The 17,707-nt window shown below is 39.4% G+C and overlaps 2 protein-coding genes across 2 annotated transcripts; one reads left to right on the top strand and one right to left on the bottom strand.

The window, feature by feature from the left end:
• Positions 1 to 6,777: 6,777 nt before the first annotated feature.
• mgat2 (alpha-1,6-mannosyl-glycoprotein 2-beta-N-acetylglucosaminyltransferase) lies at positions 6,778 to 11,186 on the bottom strand. The gene is made up of 2 exons (XM_032585955.1): positions 11,014 to 11,186; positions 6,778 to 8,567 (listed from the first exon to the last, which is right to left on the bottom strand). Exon 2 carries the CDS (start codon positions 8,327 to 8,329, stop codon positions 6,917 to 6,919), a length of 1,413 nt encoding a protein of 470 aa, XP_032441846.1. The 5' UTR covers positions 8,330 to 8,567; positions 11,014 to 11,186; the 3' UTR covers positions 6,778 to 6,916.
• A 2,061-nt stretch (positions 11,187 to 13,247) lies between these two features.
• rps29 (ribosomal protein S29) lies at positions 13,248 to 14,303 on the top strand. The gene is made up of 3 exons (XM_032586255.1): positions 13,248 to 13,386; positions 13,840 to 13,939; positions 14,200 to 14,303. Exons 1-3 carry the CDS (start codon positions 13,325 to 13,327, stop codon positions 14,206 to 14,208), a joined length of 171 nt encoding a protein of 56 aa, XP_032442146.1. The 5' UTR covers positions 13,248 to 13,324; the 3' UTR covers positions 14,209 to 14,303.
• The last annotated feature ends 3,404 nt before the right edge of the window (positions 14,304 to 17,707 follow it).

The following is a 17,707-nucleotide window of genomic DNA, read 5'->3' as shown; positions in this document are numbered from 1 at the left end:
TAGCACTGAATACACCGTGCTCCAAATACACCGTGAAAACTAAAAGAAAATAAAATACATTTGCTTAAGTGCCTTTGTTTGACACAAAACATGAATACATTACATAAAAACGCTAACTTCACAAACTAATGCTGTTCTAAACATGTACCTCGCTCCGCTGTCCAAGGGCTGCAAAGTTTATGGCGGTAAAGTCCGTGCAGTGCTGCTTTTTAGTGATGTGTCGGTCACTAACGATCCGGCTCTAAGAGCCGGCTCTTTGAAGTGAACGATTGGAACCGGCTCCACAATGGGAGCCGTTTTAGGATCCTATTTGGGAGCCGGGTTTTTTTCTACAGTATATCGCTGTCTCTCCGCCTCCCTGTCGTTGTACTTGTGCTCTGCAAGTGCCAGAGCCGATAGTTTTTCCCCACATCGTTTTTTTTGTCCTGCGGTGCCTCGCTGTCTCTCCCCCTCCTTCTCCCTCTCCTTGCGCGTTTTGCTCTTCTGCCAGTGCCACAGCGGAAAGTTTTTTTCCCTCGGTCGGTCCACTGCCCTCATGTCAAGCGTGTGCTCCACACATCTGACCAATCACACATAGTTTCAATTAATAATGTGGCGGGAAAACACTGAAAAAAAAGTTTATCTCCACTTTTTTTGTGGAAACGGCAGGCAATTGGCCAAGCTGTATAGCGTTCGTCGGCAGGTGTTTATGTACAGACACTCACTCAGCGGTCAAGAAGCACAGAAAGAAGGGGAGTCAGTGTGAGAACTGAATAGGTGAAAATAAATGAGTGACAGAAAACGGAGCAAGATTTGGACTCATTTTAATGCTACATCAAGCTCCAGGGCAGAGTGCAGACTGTGCAAGTCAGCATTTCCTATCGTGCAGGCTCGACAAACAACCTGCACAGGCACATGCGGACATCACACGCATCGGTATTGCTATAGCATTGTTATGCGGCATTTTTACTCATCATAAGTGTTTAACAATGTCAATAATGAAACAAAATATTATAAAATTAGGTTTAAGCTATTAATTAATTAATAATGTCAAAAATATATATGGGGAGCCGTTTGGGAGCCGAAAGAGCCGGCTCTCCACAGTAAGAAGAGCCATTAGAGCCGCATCTCGAAAAGGAGCCGAAAATCCCATCACTGCTGCTTTTAGCCTTTTCTGAAGAATGTGCGTTAACCCAGAGTCATAAAGATGAAGAATATCCTCCTCTTCCTCTTGTCCGTGGGATATTTCCGCCCAAAGTTCTGACTGACAGGAAACTAGCAACACTTCCTCTTATTTTTCACTTTAAATGAAGGTACTAACTCAAAGTGAACCAAACTACAGCGCCCCTAGTGGGTACTATGGGTAGCAACCTACAAACAGCATAAATAATGGAATGGGCATTTACACCCCATTTTAACAGCTTGAACAGTAACAGAGCATGTTCACAAAGAGATATTTCAGAGAAGTGCTAAAGACTAAAGATGCATACCAACAACTTTCAATGTTTTGTTTGGGTGGCAGCCATATACTGCTGCTAAACTCGGCGTTGCTCAGTGAGGTCCAGCTTTCCCAGTCAGAATTTCAACTTCAGGCTCTTGCTTTTTTTTTTTTTTTTTTACAAGAACACACCATTCTTTTGCCAATCACCTCTGATCAACCCCGTTTGTATGTGTTCAAGAGTAGAGATAAGAATTTTAATTTATGACATATCCATTATTTTCTAGTCATATCATTTTAAACTTAATGTTTATTGGGAAAGATCTGGCTGTACGCTGTCTGCCCTCTCCTGTGGTGTCAAGTCGATTAAGGAAAATTCTGCATAATTTGTACATCGAAAGGGAAACACCTGCAGATCCCTCTGTTTCTGTGCAGAAGAAGGTGCTCTTAAACCGGCTTAGAAGAAAAGGAAAATCCTTTCGGTTAGAGTGCAGCCGTAATGTAATTATGTAGTATTTCAATAAAAGCTCGTTGTAGACATTTAATTAAAATCTCTGGAAACTATGTTACTTTCCATGAAGGTGAACAATGCAATTGTGTTCGATTGTAAGAGCGACACCCTGGCCTCAGGTGTAATGCATCAGTAACACAATTTAGAAACACTTACTAGTCTCAGGGGATATGCTTTACTATTTAAGTGCATTAAATTCAGGACTATCCGTGCAAGCAGCATTTTAAATACAGTGACCTAATAGAATATTTTTGCAGAGTGGTTTTAGAAAACCACTCTACAAGGGGAGACCTTTAAAAACAACCTAGTGCACTACATCATGTCTCACTTTACTTTTGTTTTTAGTTTTAATCACAAGCAGAAAAAATCTGATTAGGTGAAGGTTCATCTTTCAGAAGATGTTCTAAGCATCTCACTGCTTAGAACATCTAAGCAGTGAGATGCTTAGATGCCGTTACACAGAGCTGAGCCAGTCTCACTTCCCTAGAGAGTCCTGTTATCCTTCAATGGGCACATGTGCGGTTAAAAATGAAGTCAGAAGCTGCTTTTTTTTCTGAGACATGTCCTCCCAGCAAGTGGTATTTTGTTTTGCTCAATAGATGGCAGCAATGCTCAGAGAAGACTCCAGCACTTTTCCAACCAGAAAAATCACTGTCTCCGTACATTATGTCCATTTCTTCCTTTCCCTTCATTCTGCATTCTCACAGCTTCAGCTTTATTTTGTATTCCAAACGAATAATAATACAAAAACACCACTCCTCCATAATTCATGAGTCACTTTTTGAGGAAGCAGGAGCTCTCGTCCCTCTAAATACGGCAGCCCGTGACAGGAGAGGTGTGGGGAGTGTGATTAGCAGGCCGGATTGATTCAGTCATCCTGTCAGGGAGCTGCTAAACGACTCTGACTGACTGACTGCCTGAGCTCCTATACGGACTGCTCTCATCCGTGCCGAGCAGGTATCAATCAGAAGGGCTGATCCCTTAAATAAACAAACAGAATCGAATGGAGTTTTTTTATTTTTTATTTTCCTGCCCAGCTCTCCTGTCAGACACTTTTTAACTGGCTATATACAAACCAGGTCACTTTTTCTCCTGGGAATTTATGTAGCAGCTGAGCCAAACTTCCCAGTCCTAGTCAGAAAAGTATCTCATTATTACCAAGCATAAAAAAAGAAAGATATTGGAACCATTCATTTGCAGGTGGTCCAGAACGCTGCTCCTTGCGTTCGCACTAAAACCAGGAAGATAGATCACATAACACCAGTTTTAAAGTCCCTACACTGGCTCCCTGTAGCTCAAAGAATAGATTTTAAAATACTGTTGTTAGTTTACAAATCACTGAACGGCTTAGCACCACAATACATGAAAGATCTGCTGTTGTTGCATCAACCTTCCAGACCTCTCAGGTCTTCTGGTTCTGGTCTGTTCTGCATCCCCAGAACCAAACAAGGCGAAGCAGTTTTCAGCTTCTATGCACCACAAATTTGGAACAAACTTCCAGAAAACTGTAAAACAGCTGAAACACTGAGTGCCTTTAAATCTCGACTAAAAACCCACCTGTTTAGAGTTGCTTTTGAAACGTAATCAATTACAAAATGAATGATGGCGCTTGACTTAATGTAGTGTTTTGATTGTTGATTCCATGTTGCATGGCTTTGTGTTTTTGTGTTTGTTATGATGTAAAGCACTTTGAAATGCCTTGCTGCTGAAATGTGCTATACAAATAAAATTTGATTTGAACGATTGATTGATTGTAACTGTATAGTTTTGTTTCCATTAGTAAACAATTTTTTTCTAAAATAAACATCTGAAGTCAAATGAATACATGAATTCCTTTTGAATTACTATTATTCAACATCAATATAACACTCATCCTCACGAGCAGCTCGTGAAATCCTCTGGCCAGAACGGTGCATGTTCAGGGAAACGGGCCCGGCTTCATTGCGACTCTGACCAGATGAGACAGTTCAGTGTCCTCGGCTGCTCAGATTGTTAAAATGGCCTCCGTCTGTTTATGTAACATGTGTGCACTAAGGCTCATAAATAATGAATGAATTGTAAAAAGCAGATGTTAATGTGTTGGTATGACTTGACAGCAAGGTAACCCGTGAAGTAAAGGTGATGTAACCGAGTTAGCAAAATGTCATTGTCAATTGCATTAATAAATGTGAAATATTGCATTGTTACACAATTATCTGAGATGTGCAGGGGTTTTCGGAGCTACCCACCAAAAGGAGGAATTTAGCGGCTTAATGCTCTACGTCTATAAGTTGTGTGCTGCCGGGGCGCCTGTAGATCTTTAGAATGAGGCTATTAGTGGGTTGTAATGATGTACATGCTTTCTGCTTTTACTTTACTGCAGGCGAGAACAAATAGGTCTGTGGCTATCTCTGCAGGGCGTTCAGAGGAAGCAGCGCGGTGTAATTCCTAACGGCTCCGACATCAGCTAACCATCGGTCATCACATGAGGAGCAAAGTGCCACATCCTCCATTCTTATTTCTATTCTGAGCCAGCCATCTTCCCTTGAGGTGCAGGCCCAGTTATTGAGTCTCTCCGCCATGAGAGCAGCTGCACAATGTGCCAGTCCCATGACCCGAGCACCGCAGGAAATGAACTGGGGCTTCTGCGGAGATCCCTCGGTATGCAGGAGTCCTTTGTTAGGCCTCATCATTGTTGAGCTTTTAAACAGATGTTCAACCGAGCAACGGTATTGGATTAAGAGTGCAACATCAAGTTTAGGCAATGCTGAAAATGGGACCACCAGGTGAACTGTCGTATGACCTGGCTACACGAATAACCAGCTTCAATTAAATAAATAAAATTTAAAAAAAATAGCAGGCAGGATGGAGAGATACATGTTGCTGAGTTGAGGAGGAGGGGGGAAAAAAATAATCAATGCAGCATAGAGGCCAGCAAGCTCTGGTCCAAGTGGAAACCGTCAATACAGACACACTTAAAATGGAAATGCATTTTCAATAAAAACAAAAGGGACAAGAAAGCAGCACGAGTGCCAGGGGACCCCTCTGGTTATACCTAAGCTTATCGGGGGAAAAAAAAACAAAAATCTCTGCAGAGACGCAGTGGCCCGAACTTCCATGTTCCCTCTGTAGGAATCAAGACAGTGATGCATTGCAACAAAACGAAACAATGCCCTGCAGGCTGCAGTCCTTGGCAGCAGCTCCCAGGCTGGGCTTTTTCTGTCAAAGTTTACTGGACTGGGGGAAAAAAAAGTTCCCATTTCTGTTTATACCTTAAACAGAAATGTCTATTTCTTAAACAGAAATGTTTAAGCATGTAAAAATTTAGCTTGTAAAAACCCCATCATAGGGTATGTTCGCAGTGGTATTCTCAGTAAGACTCTAGACTCTAAATGGAGCAAGGTATCTAACTTAGCACGTCTGATCTCAGTAAATTTACCTGCTATAAATACCTTCAAATTAATCATGAGTGCACAGCAGGATTGTGAACACCAGAGGATTACCCGCTTTATGAGTACCCTGATGAGACAGGGCTTCAGTTCCTAATTATATTTCTATTTAAAGATGGGCTACATTTTGCTTTGCGTAATAAAATGTATTCCGATCTCAACCTTTTAAAAGGATAGGTCAGAGTTTCTGGAATAAAGTTCCATTAAAGGATTATTATTAGGTTGTATCTAAAGTATATTCACTGTTGATATGGCAAACACCCAGGGTGGCACGGCTTGCAGGGAATTTGTCAGCTGTGGGCCCAAATTTTTAAATATTAAATTGGAACAGCTACATTGTTTAGTGCAAAGTCTAGGCAGAGTTGCCTAGACTGTAGATGGCAACTTGCTACAACCGTCCCAAAGGTTGTTGTCAGATTTTCAGCTTCACATTCGACACTTAAATACATGAACTTTTTAAAAAACATTTAATCTAGATTGGAGTCAATTACCTTTAAATTGAGACAAGTCAAACCAGAACTGGATTGGTTTACACATTAGTTTTGTTTAGCTGTTATACTGTTTTCAATGCTTTTTTTTTTGCCATAAGGACCACTTCAGATACAATATAGATACTGGTCAAACCCTTAACAACAATAGAAAGGTATTTAGGATTTTCATGATTACAAATTGCTTTCATGAAAGGTCTCTTTTGGCTTACTTACTTTTGCAGGCTATTGAACCAATAACTTGTGCAAATCTACTTTACCCTAACAATACGTAGCATCGAGTGTTTGTAGTTCTTAATGACTTTTAAGAAACCTTTGTTGGCCTTGTAAGAGTAAAGGGTGCGTTTAAGCAGAAAACCATTGATGGAAGGGCTAGCACTGCTTTGCATCTTTGTTTTTTGTAAATCCAAATTCTCCCAACGGCTAAAGATACAAGAGAGCGAGAGACGGCAGAGAGCGAAATGGTTTTAAGACTTGTCTTAAAACACTAATATACAGAATATAAAGCTTTTCTGGAATAAATGTTTAATACAAAAATAAAGAAATGTAACAAGCAAAAAATGTATTTATAGGAGTTTAAGTTAACTCTACTGATGCTTTTTACTGTGATATCAGGCACTGAAACTCATGTTCCAAGCTTCATACATAAGAAGCACTTTGTACATTGATTTCCCAGAAACAAAACAGCCTTTGCATAAACCGCTGTTGTTTTTGTGGTTTGAGTTGTTGTGGACACTTTGGCTTTTGCTCCTCAAGACCAACTAATCGCAATTTATGAAAAAAAGAGGCCAACCAAGTCATCTAACACAGGTAAAATATTATTTGTTCATGACCTTTGAACAGAAGCTCACGATAAAAGAACTTTTACTCTAGCTGATATTCAACATGGGTATCAACAACGGAGCCCAGATGTTCATGAAAAGAAGCCAAAAATTCAACATTCGTCTTTATTTGGAACAATCCAAGAAAACAGTCCAATAAAACAGGCAATATGGAGAATAGTCCATAAAGATTTACTTTTTTATATATAGGATGCAAAAGAGAAAAGAATACATAATCGTAGCAATTAAGGTCACTGTAATCGAACATAACTCTTGCAGAGTTCATGATCCCTGATGTCTCCCCAGCCCCCATTTTTCACATGCGGGGCCACTCCTCCGGCGCCATTAGCTGGCAGTCTCTTTGTGATCAGGAGGTTTTTGGGGAACAGCTGGTTCCCGCTGCTCTGTAGGATGTTTTCGATCTTTGTCTTCTGGCTGATGGGCATGCAGGAGGCCTTCTTGTGGTGCATGCCGCAGTCCCCGGCGTGAAAGATCCTGGGCGCCTCGCTCACCATGACCTTCCAGTAGGAGGGCAAGCAGGCCACAGTCAGGTGCTGCAGGGACCAGTCCCAGTTGTAGTCGTCGTAAGTGCAGAACGTGTCGGTGCATTGGATGAGCTTGTGGTACGTCTCTCTGCTCAGAGCCATTCCCATGTTGTGCTCCGTCGACTTCCACGCCTTCACCTCCACCTTGTTCGCTTTGCTGGAGTAGCCGATGTGGCTGTAGCTCCCGAGGGACAGGATGTCGCAATCGGTGCACTGCTCCCTTCTGAGAGCTTTCATCAGCTTTAAAAGGTGGATAAAGTCTGGCGACAGATAGTGGTCTTCCTCTATGAGCAGAACCAGTCCTTGGTGGTCTTTGAGCGCTCTCACTCTGTCCCAGACGAAGTGCAGCTTCCACCACCAGTGGTGCTTGGTTTGGGAGAACTTTGCCTCGCGGTAGTGGCCGAAGGAGTCCGGGTACTCTGCATTGATGCATCCGAGTTTTAAGGCGTCTTTTTTGGGAATATCTCTTGGGCAGTCCCTAGGGTCGTTCCCCGGGAATTCTTGGGGGTAGAGCTGAATGCTGAAGGGGAAGAAAATCTGAAGGACTTGACAGAAGTCAACAGAGGCCACCACTTTGTTTATCTCCGGAGACCAGTAGTCATGGCTGAATATCAGCAATATGCTCTCCACTCCCCTGGCCTTTCGCAGGCTATCCACCAACAGCTTCAGGTAGTCGGGTCGGTTGTGGACCTGAACTACCACGACCAGATCATCTTTCTGCCGAGTCTTGTACTTCTCTTCGTTTCTTATCGTCTGGTCAAAATTCAGCTGGAAGACGATACCGCGATAGACGAGAGTGGCGTTGTCCACCTCTGGCTTGTTAATTTTGGCTTTATCCTTTGCATTGTCCAGGTGCGTGCCGTTCACTTGGATAACGGGTGGCGGGACAGGTGCACGGCTAACTGCAGGAGTGGCTTGCAACTGGATGTGATTGTTGAGGCTGCCACTGCTGCTGCTGCTGCTGCTCCTTTTCACAGCCTCAAATTCCTTGGGGAACTCCTTGGAGAATTGAAGAGTTATGTTCTTTTTTTGCCTTCCGCTGCTCCAAAAAGCTAGGCCACAGATAACAACCACCAGAGTCAGTATCACCACCTTCCTCTTGTAGATTCGGAATCTCATGGTAGAGAATCAGCCTCTTGCAAAAAAGGATAGAAATTCTGTACAAAAAAAACATAGAAACACAACCAAAATATAGTGGTGTGTTTTTCCACAGGTGAAAAAAAAGAGGCCCAGTGAGGCTAATTGTTGGCAAAAAAAGCTCTTAATGTAAACATTAATTCTTCTTGGAATGTCATAGATGGTTCATTAATATCCCATAAGGCATGTCGGCTGCAGGGAGGCAGTGAGCATGAGCCACCTGGATAATAAAAAAAACAAGAAAACCTGAGTTATGTATGTTATAATATTAATAAATACATAACACCATAATTCAGCAAAGATGTAGCATATATATTCTGACTGATGTTGAAGACGTTGAGTAAATTTTCCTATTAGATATTTTAACATTTAAAACTATGTGTACATTAGGGAGGATAGGTGAAAAGTTGTTTTCATATTTGTTTGCTTTATTGTCAATCTGCCTAAGGGCTACAAATTTAAATTAGCTTCACTAAAAACTGGCATATAAGTGTATATTATTTGCAATAACCCAGAAAAGACATTAAAATAATAGAAAACAAAAAACACAAATAAAAATAAAAGGACATTAAATGTTTTGCACAACACGACACTTTACGTACAAAAAAATATACAAAAGTATGATTGTGGACTTGAAAATACTAAACAAAATTCTACCATAAATAAGTAACTAACACAGAAACTGTTGCATAAAAAGTAACTTCACATTTGTGTTCCAAAGTGAACAACCCTCATTATTATTCTTCATTGGCATTTCTGGATTTTAGGATGGCAATTTAAAGCAGGCTCATTGGATTAATGTTCATTTGAAGACTTTTATTTTAAAGCTTACACAGCCCAAAAGGTTTGAAGTGAATGCTCCAGTGCTTCATTTCTCATTTCTAATGAACTCATCTTCAGGGTTTGTCGAGGTTTACATAAATGAATCATAATGTCCACATTGATGATTGTGAATTACAAAGTCGAAGCGTCCTGCCTTTTTTACTTTTTAAAATATGGTCAATTATAAAAGTTACATTATAAAAGACAATATAACTACATTACAAATAATAGAGTCAGCAGAAGCTACTCTTGACAGTACTAATTCATAATTTAGTTGGGTTTTTTTTCAAAGCCTGCAAATCATTTTTAAAGCAACTTTCTGACACATTGAGGTTTTTGGATGCAGTGAACCATAAAACAAAAAGTGCGCTGTATGTTTTTGATGTGTCTGGATTTTCGAAAGCCTGTTCTTCAGCGTTTGAAACATCCCAAGTCTAAAGGGATGTAATGTGGTGCATGCCATAGAGACAATAAATCAAATAAAACTGCCACTCATGCATACACATGGAAACTGTCCATAACACCGCAATCTCGTGAAGAATTTCAAGCCATGTGTGCTTTAATTTAATACGGCAGCTAAACTATCCTTATACTAAATGTTTACTTTAAAAATACACACACTGACCTAATTCCATCTAAAAACAAAAACTCACTTCATGCCTAAGTATATCTTTAAAACTAGCTTATACATTTATGGTCACAGAATGGATTGATTTCAGACAAGAGCTGGTCCAGTCATGAGCTGCGTTATTATTGCGATGTTCTGACACATCCTCAACATCCCGGGAATTACCCAAGGATGCAGAAACGACCCACAGTAAGAACTGAGGAAAGTTTGTCCAGGCTCATTTTTATCCTCTCCCCATCAATTTACATTATTCAACTGAGATCGTGTGCACAGAAGGACGGTAATAGGATGAGATCAATAAATCATATTTTGCAAGAACAAAATATGATAATAACCCATTAGTAGACTTGCTGTAACAGCAATTATTTAATTTCAGGGAAACGGGCTTCATGTCTGCAAACGTATTCCTCCATCCCAGCTTCAATGATAAACCAACTTTACTTGGGTTATTACTGAATAAAACTCAAAGCTTTCTGCATTATAGTCTATCCTTAATTACATTATCGATATTGATTGGCCGTTTCTGCTCAGACCTGCAGAACAAACCTTCATATTTTATTGATTACTAAATGAATGATCTGTCAGCTCTGCATATCCTGCTCTGTCTGCCTGGGGCAAACGACTCAGAAGAAAACCCTTAAAGGCACAGGTCACAACCATGGAAAACTTAATAATTTGTCAATTATTAATTGAAAAATTCTTCCAATTGTCAATTAATAATTGTACATGTTCTTATTTGGAGACCTGGCGCTTAAAGAGCATCATTTACTCCCGTATTTATTTTACAATTAGTTAAACTGCTTTTTTTCCCCCCCTCCACCTCCGTCTACTACATTTCTCAATGTGTCGGTTTTCTCCCACGGCTTAAAGCCTGCCAGTGTCTGTTAATTAGCCGCGGCTTGTCAGTGGCACACCGAGTCAGCAGCAGCAACAGCAGCTCTGTCCGATCCTACCATTATTTATAGGCAGAGCTAACTCCGCTAGCTGGCAGTAAATTCTCCCAGAGCCACTCCAGGCAGCAGAAGCCGCAGGTCCAGCTCGGCTCCGCTTTGACAGCGAGCATCCAGAGATGCTACTTCAATGCTAGCAACGGCTCCAGCTAGCAACTTCCAAGGCAGCCAGAGCCAAGAGAAGAGCTCGTCGTCAACAACAACAGCGGCGGCGGCGGCGGCACTGTAACAAACCGAGCACAAACAACAATGTTGCCCGCACTCACCGAAAAAACTGGACTGGTGCGGTCCTTTCACTGGGAGACATTAGAACGGCGGCTTCCCGTTCTCCTCCATACCTTTCAGCGAACTGCATGGAAACGCAAATGACGGCTAGCTGTTCGAAAAAGAAAAAAAAAAAATCACAAATACAGGACCGCCGCCTCCCACTGTCCCACAATGCACTAGTTCTGGGGGGAAAGGGGATGGTGGTGGTGGTGGGTAGAAGAAGAGGAAGGAATCGAGTTGGGGTGTATTTAAACCGCTTTTATCCAATACGGTTATAGTCTAAATATTTTCCTCTGGCTGCTGCAGCTTCATTTAGCTCCTCTTTTCTCAGAATATCATTTTAAACATCGTAAAAATATGGCCACCGAGTCATAAAACGACTATAATGACACTCCAGCGCATCCAAAAATTGTTGAGGTGTTGTGAAAATGTTCCCTGTTTAAGTTTCAAACTTAATTTCGTGTCACTTCTGAGTGTTGGAGTGACTGCTCACACAAATGTGAGACCTAAAGAGTTGTCTGAGGCCTTCAGAATGAAGATTAATGCTCTGTAAGGGATTTACATACAGTACAGACCAAAAGTTTGGACACACCTTTCTAATTCAATGGGTTTTCTTTATTTTCATGACTATTTATAAGGCAAGAAATCCCACTTATTAACCTGACAGGGCTCACCTATGAAGTGAAAACCATTTCAGGTGACTACCTCTTGAAGCTCATCAAGAAAATGCAGAGTGTGTGCAAAGCAGTAATCACAGCAAAAGGTTGCTACTTTGAAGAAACTAGAATATAAGGGGTATTTTCAGTTGTTTTACACTTTTTTGTTTAGTGCATATTTCCACATGTGTTATTCATAGTTTTGATGCCTTCAATGTGAATCTACAATGTCAATAGTCATGAAAATAAAGGAAACTCATTGAGTTAAAAGGTGTGTCCAAACTTTTGGTCTGTACTGTACATCTCAAAAGAATGTAAAATCAACTCTTCCACTGTACAGAAAATAGTCAAAAATGGCCTAAGCCCAGGTCTGACCATACAAGCAAGTTTACCCTGAAAACGGGCTGCAAGATACTAACAGAGGTCTCCATAAACTCCTAAAATGTCCTGACATACAGTAGCCTCTTGTAAATGTTAACGTGAAAGCGCATTCCTGTCCAATCAGGAAGATATTGTGCAAATTTAATTAACATTTGAAATGTGTAAGCTTTGCTGTTTTATGGTCTGGCCAGGCATTGGAGGTGGCCAGCTCAGGATGGAATATGAACTGAAAGAATCAGAGTCATTGGCCAACCAACATTTTTTGGCAGCGCTTACGCTGTGTAAGCGCTGCTCATTAGCTGGATATAAAAACAACCTATTGAAAACTCATTCAGGGAGTAGCTGAGAGATGTCTGCGATTGTGCCCTGGGCACACAGACAGAGTATTCTGCTCCTCTTTGTCGACAAAAGTAGACAACTGTCTTGTGCTTGGATAGGAAAAATATCTTTTTACAAAAAATATAGATATACATTTGAAAAAGGAAGATTCTTTTCTTCAAATTGTCTGCTACGGATTCCCAAACTAAAGCTAAACCAGCCCAACTTCTCCTAAAATTTGAAGTCACACAAAATACTAAAACATCTTCTGCACACAATAACCCACATGTGCACCAGCTGAAAAAATTCCTGTACATCCTGCCCAAATCTGCCACAAACAGTCCAGACCTCTGAGTGATAATGTCATATTCAATAAATTAGAATTATATAAAAAAAATTACTTATTTCAGTAAATCAATTCACTAAGTTAAACACAATATGCAGGTTAATTACAGGTTAATTATGCAATGATATATTCTAGCCTTTATTTATATTAATTATGATAACTTTCTGCTGACAGCTGATAAAAATATGGAAAAATATTTAAGACAGAAATGCTGGTTTTGGAAGAATATGTTTAATACCTGCTTAAAGGTCGCTATTTTCAAGAAGTACTTTTAATCTGACGAAGAGCCTACCGAAATTTATTGAATTTAGCTGTATGCTCTCACATATACCAAAGTAATAGAGAACTTTCTATATTGAACTAGAAACTGTTCTTATCAATTCTTAATGGAAAAAATACTTTTCAATTAGTTCTTTTTTTTCTTATAAATCAATAAATTAGACATCAATTTCAGTCTACATAACCAAGTTATGCATGAAACTTCTTTTCAATACCAATAGGTGGAGCTATACAACAATTAGACAACCGGAAATACAGCGAGTGAAACAGTCTTTTGCGCATGCGCGTTCCTGGTTCTTCCTTTCCGACACTCGAGCGAGAAGAGACAAGATGGGCCATCAGCAGCTCTACTGGAGTCACCCGAGAAAATTCGGTCAGGGATCCCGCTCCTGGTCAGTGACAGTCTTGTCGATTTGATTATGAACTAAAGAGTTAATTTTGGTTATATTGGTGGCTTAGTTTGGACTTTTTCTGTGTTAAAATTGCATTCAGTTCCGTACCGCATGGGCGCTAAGGCTGAGCCAATATGGCGCTCGAGGATGTAGCTTCCTACCTGCTTAGCACCACAGCCACACGTCAAGCGATTTCTCCACTTGTTTATAATTTTAAGGATTCAAAACTGCAATCACCGTTATAGTATAGTACCTCGGCTGCTCGTTAGCTGCTAATTGAATGCTTTGGATCAACCGCATCGTTGTTTGTATTGACAATAGCAAGGATGCTCTGTTACAGGAGTGCTAAATGCTAGCCGGCTACTAGCAATTTTCTACCGTATTTACTGATGCATGCTAAAGAACATCTACGAAACAAGATCAATGAGTTAATAAACTCTTATTTCGTTTCAGCCGAGTGTGTTCAAACAGACATGGCCTGATCCGTAAATACGGACTCAATATGTGCCGTCAGTGCTTCAGGCAGTACGCAAAAGACATCGGCTTCGTAAAGGTGAGTAACATCTTCTTGTTCAAACTTAGGGTCGGGAATAAACGTGACTTTTTGAGAGCGTTTACTGACTTGTAAATATATAACGCAAACAATTATTGTTTTTTGTACAATAAATGAAAAAATAAAAAATACAGTTGATAGAAATAAAGACATAGGCTGCTGTTTAGTACTTTACTTGGGCGGTGGTCATGGGCACTTGTCTTTCACAACAATGATGCTGTCAGTTATCTCACAATCAAATGTTTTCTCTTTTCTTTCAGCTGGATTAGATGTGCTGTGCTGACATCCACTGGCTAACGACAGCTGGCTGAAATGGAAGAAATTCAACACTTCTAATAAATGCTTTTTTTTTTGTTCCACCACATTGAGCTGTGTGGTTATTTGGTGACTTAAAAATGTGCTTCTTAGAAAATATTCAAACATGGGTTTAAAAATGTAAAACGGCAAGTTATTGTCCTTTTTAAATCCAGCTGAAAATGAAGGATTTAAGAGCTGTATTCATGCATCCAGGCATGAATACAGATATGATAAATACTAATATATAATTTTGTTCAATTCAAGAGTGCATCAAAATGCATCCAGGTTAGACTGAAATTATTGATCCTTACCTAGGGAACTTGAGACCTGGCCAACTAAATGGTGCATCTCTAGTGTAAACTTAAATTTTTATTTTGTTTTGTCAGCTGTGACAAAACACAGCTGACAAAACAAAGACCAAGAGACCACTGCACTGAATTTCATGGTTATTCCACCAAATAGTGATTTCTGAACTCTTCCTGAGTTAAAACATTAGTATTGTTGATTCTAAATGAATGTGATCATGTTTCTTTGCATTAGTTGAGGTCTGAAAGCTCGCATCTTTTTCGTTATTTTGACCATTTCTCATTTTCTGCAAATAAATACAAAATTTTTGCTTGGAATTTCAGAGACATGTCAGTAGTTCATAAAATAAAACAATGTTAATTTTACTTAAATGTATACCTATAAAAAGTAAAATCAGAGAACATAATTTTAAGTGATCTCAATTTTTTCCAGAGCTGTCTATAAATGTGTGTGTGTGTATATATATATATATAATCATGAGGTAACCAGTTTGCAGCAAGAGCTTGATTTAATGTTTCTTTTAATAGCCCTTTAAAAAGTCCTGCTAAGCTATCAAAAAATCGTGTGGTGCAATTAATCAACCCATCTGTACATCTAATTGAACAAAACTGCAGACTAATTTTGGAGCCAGCGTGCATTCTCATTCAAGGACAGGGAACATACTGGGATTTTGTTCTGCTTCAAAGCTAATGCTTCCTGATAAGTCCCCTATAGGGAGGGCTAATTGGCCAGTAACTCATGACTTCATTTTCCAAATCTGAATAAGCTTCCTGTCATCTGTAGTCAGGCGGGTGGGCTTTTAAGAGTGACCAAAAATAATTTTGGGCAGGATATGATGGAAGTATTTAGCCTCTTTTTGTCTCCATTTCCAAATAGAAGGTGAAACACTAGAGGGCAGCAACACTGCATGTTGACTTTAGAAGATGTTTATGACACTCCTATTTGGAAAACCTTAGTTGTACTTTTATTCTTTTTGATGTACAAAATTTACATTTTAAAGCCCCTTCCTTTTTGGGAAATGTAACATGGAAGAGTCCATGAAAAACAGCACTTTGTGTAGGACATTTATGTCTTGAGCTATGCGGTAGTTTATCAAACTCTAGACTGTTGGCTTTACATATTAACAGGGAGGTCAGGTGATGGAAATGCCAAAACTTTTAAGACTCAAGGATTATCCCAACAATCTTTAGTATCAGGGTTCAGATTGCAGTTTTTAAAATACAGAATGTGCTATGTGCTTAAAGTTTTAAGACTAGATTATGTAGTGTCCTAATTCCAATTTATCCTAAAAGCAATAGTGAGGTAACTTAACCAAGTGAGTAATAGAGTAAGACATGCAAGAGCCTCTTAAACTAGAGTTATATTGCATTTAACTCACAAGAAAGCTCAAGTTGATGCTTCTAAGAACCCATGTCTCTCCTCAGGAAAGTCTTTAGGTCACTTTGCAATTCAAAGAAACACTTTGTGTAAGCGATCTCCAAACTGTTTCAGTAAACTTCCCCATGTGTACAAAGTGAACACCACAGCTACATCAAAATGCTAATATCAAACAGTAGGCTTATGCAATAAGTCAGTCACAAATACTAACTAAAACTGACAACAAAGGAGTCATCGCTCTATCAGATTAGAGTCTACAAATGGGACAGAGGTGCACACTGAAGTCTTCGAAGCTTTGCCTTGTTGACAGAGTGACATTTCGGATCAAATCTGGCTCTGGCATATGGATTTTATAAATGCTAAAATATGCATGAGGGAGAGTGTGGAGTCGGGAAGTTCCTTTTAAAGTACGGCTGCCGCGGACTGGGCTGTTGGGACAGATGGAGCTGATCACACAAGTGCTGCGTGTTGCATCACATCATGGAGGCGGATAGAAGGTGATTCTTTGATGTTCAGTTCGGCTGTACTTTTTTTTTTTTTTTTTAACCAGTTGCATTAATGCCCTCGTTAAGCTGCCATCTCAGGGCTGCCAGGACAGCCAACTGATGACATTTAAAAGGTTTGTTTCATCCAAACTCAGCAGCGAAGGCTCTTTGTGTCAGTTTGCCGCAGTAATTGAGTACCAAATTATGCCTAATCTTCTTGAGCAAAACTATGAGGCCTGTATTTATGGTCAGATCAATCCAATTCCAATTGAGTAGTATTGGTTACTATATTGGTCCATAGTTTAAACGTCCAATGAAATGCAACAAAGCTTGAGACTATAGTGAGACAAAATGTAGCAAAAGTTCAAAAGATGTGAATATTTTGCAAGATGCATCAAAAACAGTAAGACATATATAGTGAGATAAACATCATGCCATCCTTATTAAAGAGAGTTAAAATTTTTAAATCACATTAACTGAAAAGAGTAGTTTACAGACCTAGACAACATACAGTATATCATCTGGTTTTTCTGCAGCATTACTGTTTTTTGTGTGTCAACTAACATGTATTTTTAAGAGTTTATGAACCCAGGCACTAATTTTTCCCTGCAGAATCCCTACGGTCTGATTTGCGCAATGTCCATTCTTTTTTAATGAAATCTAGTTTTGCAGTAGTTAATCAGAGGCTGTTTTGTGGCTAACACAAACCTCCTGCTGAGGAAAAAAGGAGACTCTTGAACCATTTACCATTGCATTTTCAAAGTAGGACAAACAAAAAAGCGTATCTTTTCAAGTACATTTTACCAAAAAAAAAAGAAAAACTGTTAATTTGAAATAGTGCATTTTGATAAAATCCTTTTTTCCGTCTTTTATACATTACAAAAAATAATTATTTTTTTTTACGTTTTCGAGACTATCAAACATATTTTAATATCAGGCAAAGATGAAATGTTTTTAAATATGTTCTTTTAATAAGGCAGAAAAAAAATCTATTCAGTTACCCATGACAATACACCTGATTCTCTGTTAGAACATGAGTTAGGTTTGGTAATTCAGGCTTGATTATTGTCAGAAATGTACAAACTGAAAATCACGTCAAAAAGTGGGCCAAAAATCGTCATTTATGTAAAAAAAATAAATAAAAAATTGCCAGCAACTTTTCACAGCAACTGAGGCCAACAAGGATTGGACAGCCAGTTCATAGGTGTAGTTGGACACAACTTTAGATTGTATTCATTTTTGTTTGAAATTTTGTCTGATACAAAAGCAAAAACAAAAGTCTTTTAGCAGACTCTTTTGTTTT

Source organism: Xiphophorus hellerii, chromosome 15 (assembly GCF_003331165.1).
Source record: "Xiphophorus hellerii strain 12219 chromosome 15, Xiphophorus_hellerii-4.1, whole genome shotgun sequence".
NCBI lineage: Eukaryota > Metazoa > Chordata > Actinopteri > Cyprinodontiformes > Poeciliidae > Xiphophorus > Xiphophorus hellerii.
Note: the sequence above shows the minus strand (reverse complement) of the source record. Positions and strands in the feature narration are given on the sequence as shown.

Bases quoted from the DNA above. Each gene is read 5' to 3' on its own strand.
- mgat2 (XM_032585955.1), bottom strand. From the start codon at position 8,329: ATGAGATTCCGAATCTACAAGAGGAAGGTGGTGATACTGACTCTGGTG.
- rps29 (XM_032586255.1), top strand. From the start codon at position 13,325: ATGGGCCATCAGCAGCTCTACTGGAGTCACCCGAGAAAATTCGGTCAG. The intron at 13,387-13,839 runs GTCAGTGACAGT...ATTTCGTTTCAG, and splicing joins GGTCAGGGATCCCGCTCCTG to CCGAGTGTGTTCAAACAGAC.